This window comes from Apium graveolens, unplaced genomic scaffold (genome assembly GCF_009905375.1).
Source record: "Apium graveolens cultivar Ventura unplaced genomic scaffold, ASM990537v1 ctg6372, whole genome shotgun sequence".
Taxonomy (NCBI): Eukaryota; Viridiplantae; Streptophyta; class Magnoliopsida; order Apiales; family Apiaceae; genus Apium; species Apium graveolens.
The window spans coordinates 22,501-32,984 of record NW_027419420.1 but is presented as its reverse complement, the minus strand read 5'-3'; the positions used below and the strand labels follow the sequence as shown (position 1 = coordinate 32,984).

The 10,484-nt window shown below is 40.5% G+C and overlaps 1 protein-coding gene across 1 annotated transcript; it reads right to left on the bottom strand.

The window, feature by feature from the left end:
• Window positions 1-1,020: 1,020 nt before the first annotated feature.
• Window positions 1,021-4,314, bottom strand: LOC141703240 (DNA polymerase-like). Its single transcript, XM_074506815.1, has one exon. It carries the CDS (start codon window positions 4,312-4,314, stop codon window positions 1,021-1,023), a length of 3,294 nt encoding a protein of 1,097 aa, XP_074362916.1.
• Window positions 4,315-10,484: the final 6,170 nt, after the last annotated feature.

Sequence of the window (10,484 nt, the reverse complement as noted above, 5' to 3'; positions counted from 1 at the left end):
TCGGATGAGTACCATCTATCTCCACTAAGATATCTTCTCATCCCGGATTATGCTTTTACAAAGTATCATGCCGAAGTACTTATATCATCTTATCCTGATATCATGGTTCGAAAAAGTTAACGTCATCGTGGTTCTATAGAGGTTGTTTTGCCGCATAAGGATGATGTAGTGGTCTACACTGGTTTATCACGTTTCTTGTATCGTCTCTCTTTAGGTAGCTTACCTCATAATGAGGATTACCGAATATTGAATCAATCAAGTATCGAGGCATTTTAGAAAAGTACTCTAGGTAGAAGGGTTCAAAGATTGTACTCTATTGAATTAGATGAATCCTTGAATTTCATTCCAAAACGGCTTTTATTAGAGACGCTGTCTCCTATCCTTCTTGATAGGTCTGTCTATAGACTCATATCAGAGTTGATGGAACTCAATATCTTACATCAGGATATCTATCATCCACCATCACCTTATGGTATACCAACTCTAGGTGAAATATGCAGAGTCTTATTCAATCTATTCTTGGCCAATAGCTTTGATCCTTGCTTTGCTCGAAAGTATCCTAGTATTGAGTTTGAGAGGTATTATGATACCATTTTTCTGTTTATACAAACGATGAACAAGAAGAGGCTTTCTCCGGGATAGAAGATATGATGGCAGATCTGGAGCTAATCAACGGGTATCTTAAGTCTATCGATACTTTAGGATGTATGTACTCGAGAATAGGTCCTGTAAAGAAAGTAATTCGTATTGCACCCGATGGTACTTTAGAACGCGGGGAAGATCGATTTTACTGTATATAACATATTAATCAAGATAGCTAGCGATACACCGCAGAAACGTAGCTACAATTGCAATATAGCCGATTGAGAATAAAGATGAGTTAAAGAAGAGAGCTCTTTTCTCTTCTTTCTATATGCAATTTACGAACTCTAATGAGAGTGAGGCAAGAGACACAAAGTTCCCTATTTGCAGATCTGTTCTGGTACATTTCCAATTCATTCTTTCGGCTTACACACAGAACTATGGGTCATCTAGATCTTTGATCCTGGAGAAAGGCTCTTTGTTATGGCTATCGTTGCTGTTATGGTTATTGCTATCGTTGCCACCTGAGCTAGTAGTCCCATCAGTCATTTCAGAAGTAGTCTTGTCATCAGAACTCCCATCGCTTTCATCAGAACTGCCGTACCCGTAGCCTGAGCTATCATCACTCTGATCAAGCGAGGTTCTTACAGCATCATTGTTTCCATCTTTCACATCTGTAGGCTTATTAAGACTGTCATAAGTGCTATAAGAAGTGCTATCATAATAGCTGGCATTGCTCTCATAATCATGATAAGAAGTACTATCATAGTAGCTGGCATTGCTCTCATAATCTACGCTATCATAAGAAGGTAGGAAGTCAGCTAAAGATTCGAGTCTTTTATCTCCATCCATTTTTCGACTATCCATGTATTTAGAGTAAGCGACCTTGACACATGCTATACGATATTTGTATAACATTAAAAGTTTAAGGTCAGCATTATTTCCCTTCTCTGCTTCTCTTTTTAGCTCCATATGGGTTTTTTCTTTCCATAGCCATACGTGTTGTGCTTTTTCTTTATCCTTGAATTTGTCAAGAAGTATCTTAACGTCTGGATCATAGGGATAAGGAATATCCGCAGAATAATCCCCAGCATACCAGTTGGATAGTGTAATATCTTCTACTGTTGTCTTACCTTCCCTGATGTCCTTCTGGGTCTTGAAGATAGTATAGGCCTGGTTTACACACCTGATTTCATCTTTCCAATAATTGATTGTTCTAGGGTTTACTACATCGTCTGAATTGAGTTTGCTTAGCATTTTTTCTGCTTTTGCTTTGCGATCCCAGATCTCTTTTACTCTATCTTTATTCTGCATTCTAATAACATAGTGTTGAATCAATTCATTTTCTCCGTAGGTATCATGTTGAGAATAATCATCTACCTTTCGCGCTGTAGTGTAATCATTTGCAGTAGACGCATAGGTAGAAGTAGGCTCACAAGTGCTAGTTGAATCAGTGGCTTCTCTTTTTTTTCTTTCTTCTCTTTCTCTTCTAAGTTCTTTTACAACTTTATCCCATCCACTGCTAGTTGAAGAATGGTTATCAGAAGTGTTAGTAGTCTCATCTTCTTTATCATCTATAGGAGGTATGATTTCATTCTTATTGTCACTGCCAGAGTCTGAATCATTACCAGAGCTATTATCATAGCTTTCACTGCCGTAGCCGTCTGAATGAATGCCTGATCTATCAGATTCTCTGTCAACATCACTCTGATATGTTTCAAGCGTGGTATTTAGGCTTTCATTAGAATCGTTATTTTTAAATAGTATCTGGATAATGTATTTCAAGTCCTGATTTGTGCAGTCTTTTAAGTCATCCACTTTTTTGGGTTTGGTATCCAACCAAACATTCTTTTCAGTGTATACCGCTTGCCTTTTGGCACCAGGCTCCACATTCATCGCAAGATTCGTAGTTTTCTTAACTACCTGAAGTTTATTCCAATTAACACCAAAGGGAGTAGAATACGATATACTTTGCTTGTTTTTTATGTTAGCACGCTGGTTTTTAAACCAATTAACGTCAATAAATTGTTTTTCCGGACCCTTGTGTTTAATTACATCTTGACCATCAATTGTTATATAACAATAAGATTTAGGCGCTAAAAAGACCCCACTAGCTATTTGATCTTCTAGCTTAAACTTACCTAAGACTGAAGAAGATATCCACTCATCTGAGAGTGGGTTACCAAGAACGATAGAGTCTGTGTCTGTGTAGTAGCAGTCTTCTCTTGATATATGTGGATACATATAGATCCTTGCACAAGCTGTAATAGCCACTGCTATTTGGACTGCAGCATTCTTAGGCGGTTCCCAACCATCTGTTGATAAATCTTTAATGAAATTAACTACATGTGTATCTTCGTTTAGTGTGTCCCCATTTATGAATGCATCCATTCTTAGTATTTGATTGTAACGATCTTGATCGCAGATCTCGGTAATAGTCATTTTTGGATTGATACCAAATCTGCCGTAAAGAGAATTCATAAGGATTTTGTAAACATAAGACATTCCTTCATTCCCATCTTTCTTAGCCTCTAAACTGCTATTATATATATCGTTGACAAAGGTCTTGAAAGGGCTTTCCACCTTCTTAAAGAGATAACCACGTAGAGGGTAAACCTTATACCCCAAAGTGCGAGCATATTTCAACTCCTCGCTATAGTATACACCTACAAAGTGTCCTGTTGGAAAAAGGAGAGATCCAGTCTCCAAATCCCTATAAGGTAGAAATGGTTTATTTAGAGAATCCGGGCATTCCACATAAGCCTCTATAAATCCATAGAGGGTGCCTAAATCCTTATTCTTCAGATCTATATTCCAGACTGGTTTACCAGCAGGCATTGGTTCTTTTTGCATCACATAGGGATAGAGAGAGTTTACATCATAGTAGAACAATTTCTCACCATATGATTTATAGACATCAACATGACCTCCGTAGTAGCCTCTCTTGATGAAATTGTCTTCATTCACGTTTGGGATGTGGATTGGAAAAGACGAAGCATCATAGTATTTAATACGAAAGATTCTCATAGCTAGGGATGATACAGTCAAGACTGTATTTATGTTCACATTATAGAGATTAAAGATGATTTCTTGAGCTTTTTTCATAACTCCTCCAAGTAGAAGAACATCCTGCTTCAAATACTCTAGCAATTCTTTTTCCCTAAGAAAGATATCTTCCACAGTTTTGAGTTGCTCATGATTGATAACATATTTATCCCCAAGATCCGGACACAGGTTCTGTGCCAGGGTAGCCTGTTTTCCAGGAAGTAGATTTAACGAATCTTTGAAGGTGAATAAAAGAACACCTTTCTTAGCAACCATCTTTTCATCCACCATATTTTGCATCTTGTTATAGACTTTGATCTCGTAAATTTGATGGTTTCTAATCGGAGGCTTACATACGTAGTATGGATGATGATTTAATAAGTGCTTAAGCAAAATTATACCATCGAATCGTGATAAGTTATGGAAGTATATAGACTGAGCGTTCTTAACCTGTTTATTAACTACTAAATGAATCCGTTTAACCATCTCATATAGGATCTTATCACTCCTTTCTTTGAAAGATGAATACATTTTTTGGTATATATAACCCTCGCTATAGAAAGTCATAATATCCGCTTTATCCAACACCTTTTCAGGTAGAACCACCAGTAAACTTGCTGCGTATGGAGTCTGCACTTCTAACCCCTTATCATCCAAAATAAGGATTGTCTCAATATCGGCTACCATAAAAGGTGTGATACCCTTTGAATTTGAATAATCTATTTGAGATATATTGCTACTATAAGTACGTTTTTTATTAACAATAGGTTTAGCAACAGGAGGTTTTACATCTCTTCTAGCTTTGTCGCCAAAAACCTTAGAAAGAAGAAGCCGCTTGACATAACCATCATCTTTATACTCATAGTCATAGTCATGAGAAAGATCCTCAAAAAGGGTATCAAGTACCTTTATGACTTCCGATAAGGTACTATCCTTAAAGTAAACTATCTATCTATCTATTATAAGGAGATGAGTTGAAGAGATAGTCATGGAACTCTTTATTTTGGATCTCGGGATTATTGTTGAAATGGTTCAATCGCGCCTTGTTGCAAAAGGTATATTTTTTCTTTTAGGCCAGATGGTTGGGCGGAAGGGTTTAATCATTTTTGCTTTGGCTGGAGCTGTCCTAAACCCCCCCTTTATCCTCATGATGGATGAGGGTGATGTGGGTTGGAGCCCAAAGCTATCTCTTCCTTCGTCATCATCCCCCGTGCCTTCGCTATCTAGCGTGAAAACAGCAGACTTTGATGTCTTTGCTGATCAGCAGGGGACATCTGCTTCGGCACCCGCCCAAGAGGCGGAAGTGCTGGAAATTCCTTCCCCCGAAATAAGTCAGGGGGAATTGCTTAGGGAAGAACCCGGTGCCCAGGCCGGCCCTGTCAACGCCCCCTCTCCCCAAGAAGTGTTTGGGCAGCTGGGATATTTTTTATCACGCTTCAGTAAAATCCGAGCCCGGGGGGATTTTATCATTGCTACAAAGGATAAGCTAGACCTGAAGCATGCTTCACCCGAGAAGCTGTACATGATCCAGACTATCATGGAATCCATCACGAACCAACACGGCCATCCCGCTTCTGGGAGAAAGGCAGCGGATCTCTTGATCAAAGCGGTTCGCGAGTGGGAAGAAAACCAAAACAACAGATGATGTCTGCTGGTTGGTAGTGAGAGGACGATACACCGGTGTAAAAGATTGAGTAGTAGACGTTAGTAGAGCAGGCCGCCCCGGCCGCCGATAAAGCGAATAATAGGCCTATGCCTATAATAAGAAAAAGCACGGCTCCTTACTTAGGCATCGTGGGGCCCGTCATAAGAATACTCTTTTGCTTTCTCTTTTTTTTTGCTCCAAAACTTTTCTATAACGGGATTAGGAATTGGACGGCTATACTTTGGATTAGTCTAATAATAGCTCTTCTCTTGGCCTTTTTCTTGTCCATGGGGAATATTAAAATCCCTGATGATGTCTATGATCCCCACAACTTATACGAGAAAATAAGGGAAATCAACGACTTTATGAGGAGCCTTCGCCGACTGAGAATACCGGTTTTATTCTATGTATTAGATCTAATAAGAGCTGTATCAATTTTCTTGTATATGAGTTGAACCATTCTACCTCGCGACATGATAGATTTGATCCGTAGGACTTCTGGCATCTAATAAGAACTTCTCTTTAAATGGAACTGGAACATGTAGGAACGTTAAATACGGTTTTCTTGCTGCCATGCTCCCAATAGATTTGACTGTATATGATTCTATTTGGAACGTAGGATGTGACCTTACAGTCGAGATACTACGTAACCTAGAAATGAGATAGAATGCCATCGATTGGTGGTAGTCATAGGAAGCCAGCGAGAAAGCCAAGTTTGAAAGGTTCAGTTCATTTGCTCCTTACTTAGGATTGTCCGAAGAGTTCATAGTGAAATTCTCCTTACGAAAATGATCCTTAGACTCCTCCGGCGAGCCCATATAGGCCTTATCTTGGGAGTGATCTTTCACTTAAGCCCTTGGGAGAAAGTTACAGCCCCAACCAAGTCAAGAGTCCGGCCCGAACAAAGGCATTAGATGAAAGCTGTCCCATGGATATGTGCCCAGGCATCTGAGACCTTTCAGACGCCTTAGCCTAAATTAACATCCCGTCCTTTTGAGTTGTAAGCAATGTCCCTTCGCTTTGTGAAAGTTATTTTACTTTTATAATGGTAGGGCTTTAAAGTTTGTAGTTTAAGGGATAGGGAGAGTCAATAATTATTAGCCTGGATTTAATGACTGAACGAAGTGAATACCTTATTTTAATTATTTTCCCTAGAATCATCAGATCCGCTGAAATGAGAGTAGTTGGCCTAGAAGGATTTCTTCTATAAGATATTCCCTCAAGAGAATAAGCATCTTAAAGCTCTGATCGATCAGGTCCAGCAGATAAGATAAGTAGGGCCCATCCTTAAGCATGCAATAATCGATTATTCAGCTAATCACACGGGGCAGGAATGGATTATAGAAACTAGCTCGGGTCGTAGTCAGTTCAACTTCTAGTATAAAATGCTCAAGCGCGCAGAGCGCTGCACTAAGGTAAGCTTGCCGATCGACCAACGAAGGAAGTGATAGAAGGCGATTCCGATATTTTTTAAAAAGGCATTATTAGGTATCATCACACCGGGCCCACTCTATTACTGTACCAATCTAAAATCCAAGTATCGCAAGAAGTTGAAAACCAAGGAGTGCGGAACGACTTCCCCTAATTGGATGAGATCCAAGCATCCTCGAATGCTGGTAGGAATGGCAGAACGCGTGTTCTTTGATAGCGATGTAGTGGGCTCTAATCCTCTCTTTTTAGGAAGAAGCGCCCTTATCTCATCCTTTTCCGAAGTATGTTTTTTAGCTATTCCTAGATGCAAGTGGATCAAGATGAAGTGCTAAAATTGAATGAAACGCTCATGATTGCATACCCAAAACCGGCTAGTTAGGCCCGAATCCACTAAGTAATCTTGGCTGAAGAACCAATTTCCTAGAGTCCCTTATGCATCGAATTTGGTTCATCCTTGATCGCAAAAAGGGCGCTCGTAATTGTTTATATAGTTTGTATCTCAATTGCCATCAAAAATGAAACTTTCATCATAGCAGGAGTGCTATAAAATCTTCAGTTGTGAGTCAAACTAAGAAATCACTAGTGAAAGTATGGGAAAAGGATTCAGAAGAAAAGAAGGAAGAAACGTTAGTTACTCCCTAAAAAAGCTATCTTTCCAAATAGAGAAGAAGATAGCAAAAGCTACCTACCGGGGCCACGCTTGTTATCCACCTTCATTAAGGCTCTCAGATTGTCATACACCACATTGCCGTCCATGGTATCCATTCTCACCATGCACTGTCTTCCAAATTCTGTCTAAGTCCTTTACAGTTAATTCATTTTGGCTTAAACCTACATCCTGTTCGACCCCTGCTGTTAACTGAGCAAGAAAAGGTACGGCCTGAACATGGTGCGAAGCGTCGGTAAACTTATTTTCAATATCCCCTTTAAATCGCACGAGGTAGTCTTGGGTTTCATCGACAATAAAGCCCCGAATCTGTTCTTTGAATTCAGGTACCTTGAGTCGATTCGTCCCACTTCCATTATTAAAACATGATGAGGAATTTACCGCCATAGATTTTATCTCCATAAAAAGAGGGGAAAATAGTTCAACTATAAGAACTAGGACCAAACTGAGAGTTAGCAAGATAGACAAAGATGGATTTGTGAATAAGAAGTAAAAATTCCCTATCTTCATAGGAATGAGCGGAATAATGGCAAATTGCTCAAGTGGGCTGTGTATCATTCAGACTTTGCATTTTCTCTCCCGCTTCTTGCTCTTTGAAGAAAGACTTGTGGGAAGTTGGATTTGTCCAACCAAGACAAGAAAGACATGGGAAAGATTCTTTCTTTTCCAAAGAAAGCTCTTCTAAACTCGCACCTTTCTTAAGCTTAAGACTACCAAGCCCTCTCGAATGGTTCGGGTGGGGGGTTTCTCTTAAGAACAAAGAAGATGAATAGAATCTAATTCATGTTTATGCTAACAGAAGAGCGGATCCAATACCAAGATGTCCAGAACTTAAACTTCTATATATACATCTACAGGGTTGAGAAGTGTTTCGTCCGGGAGGTATAGCTCATCAGCGCATACATACAGAGATCCTGTGATTGGATCTGTACTAGAGAAGGGAAAAATAAGAGGAAGACTCCATAGCTGATAGAACCAAGTCCAAGGGCTGGACTCTAGAGAAAGTGAAAAGTGATCTGCACTATAGCTTCTCCCATTCCTTATTTCAGCTTTGTTTTGAGTGCTTAGATAAGTTTGTTTTATAGCGCGGGGGGAAAGAAAGTGCTTTTTCCTGCAGTAGGGTAAGGATAGATTCTTTCTCTTTATTAGAACAGATACTGCACTTTACTTAGCCGAGTCAGTCCCATTCATTAAAGAAGAGAAGCTTGTATTGGAGTGCGCTGGTTTAATGACTAGAGGAGCAGAGCAGCAAGAGCATCCAGTGATTTTATCAATAGTAGGGACAGAACCACACTACAGGCAGAAAACAGCATAAGAAAGAGAATAAGTATACTAGAGAGCTGGAAAGAAACTAAATTACTTTTCCGCGGAAAGGCACCAACAAAGGAGCTGCTCCGCTTTTCTGGTTGTTAGGGCAGTGAAATGGGCATCTCCGGGTCTTAATCGGCATCTCGGGGTCTCAGTTCAGGTGAAAAGCCCCCCTCTATTCAATGGTCAATCTGAGTGCGCTCCGGATGTCCAGAAGGTCCACTCTCTAGTCGAAAGCTGAGCAAGTCAGGACGAGTAGAAGTATTTGAAGGTCCCTCGGGAACGGAATCCTACCCTTTTTCTATGTTAGCCAAAAACAGCCCAGATGGGACGAGACTAGTCCGGTCAACAGATACTAAATGATACCTTCTTGTATTCAGTATTCTCAGGACTCCCAGACCAGGGCTAGTCACTTTTGATCCCCATAAGTACGACAATCTCTCCTTCACTCGGCAGGGCACAGGCATCGGCCTTAATAAAGTACGTTTCCGTTTTCACGAAATAAATACGATTGATTGAAGCAGGCAAGGAAGGGGACGAAGTAGCAGCAGCTTTAGACTCTATTGGGCAGATTGCCAAGACCCCTTTTACTTTTAGAATGTAGTTGAGGATTCGACCTGGTTCCATAGAGGGAAGAATGGGGCAGGGGCCCTGTCGTACGAAGGGAACTGAGAGTGCACTTTGCGAAGCTTAGATAAAGCGGGATTGCGGAGCTGTGAAGCGGCAAAGCCGACTATAGATACACCCCACTTGCGCTTTTAGCTTAGGTTTCTTAGTTAGGAACTTGCCTTTTAGGTAGGACCTGTCTTATTTGGTTTGGTAAAGGGTCAACCGGCCCAGGAGACAACACAAGTGGAAGCTGGCTTGGTGCCCTATTCGGTTAAAGGTTTCATACTATCAAACGTATCCAACTTTCTATCAAACAGCTTTTTGCTCTATGTTTCTAAATACTGAGAATGGCCTTCTTTTTTGTCACAAAATTTCATGTTAGTATCCTGTGTGCTCGTGGTTGCTCTATGTGTTTATAACTGCTGTGTAGTAGGGACCTGAATCCGCGACCCTCATGGAGGTGCTTTTCCTCATAAGCTGCTATACCTTTGAAGTGCTATTATAAAGTAAATAGCCGGAGAATGAAATACCTTATTTTCCAACCAAAAAAACTCTCTTTTTTTAAGGAAATGTTTTTCGAGCTGGGATATCCTTATGCAAGGTTCACTTTCCTGGTCAGAAAGGGGACAAGAACTAACAACTGAACGAGTGAAACGGAGTTCACAACGGAAGAGTGATGGCATGCCATGCCGGGCAGGTGAGATCAAATAGATGATAAGTACTAAAACAACTGGGAACCCCCATCTCCAACCGATGGAAGAGGGGCAGCGGCCCAAAGGCAAGAGACGGCATAGCTCGAGTAGAGCTAATAGTTCCGGAACTTCATCATTATTAATCCTAGCCGGGTTAGAGCCATACATAGGTAATAGCATGTCCCAATGCTATCTCCCTCGAAGTTGTTGTTCAATATGATCTTGTTTTTGGGGGGAGGATCCACTAAATGGACCAACGTAGCACTGTCGGGTCGATAGCCCTTGATCCGAGTTTTCGCTTGAAAGAAGCGCAACTTTTAGGATTTACTATTCTAATTTATAAAGGTGAAGGGAGCCAAACATGTAGTCTCATTGTGTAAGTTGGCACCCCCTTACTTCGTTGTATGCAATGAATTTCATTGTTCAGATCAAGGCGCATCTGTCTTAGGTACCCCACCTATACCTATAAATATCATATATGCACCGCTGCTGATCCTTTGTCCCT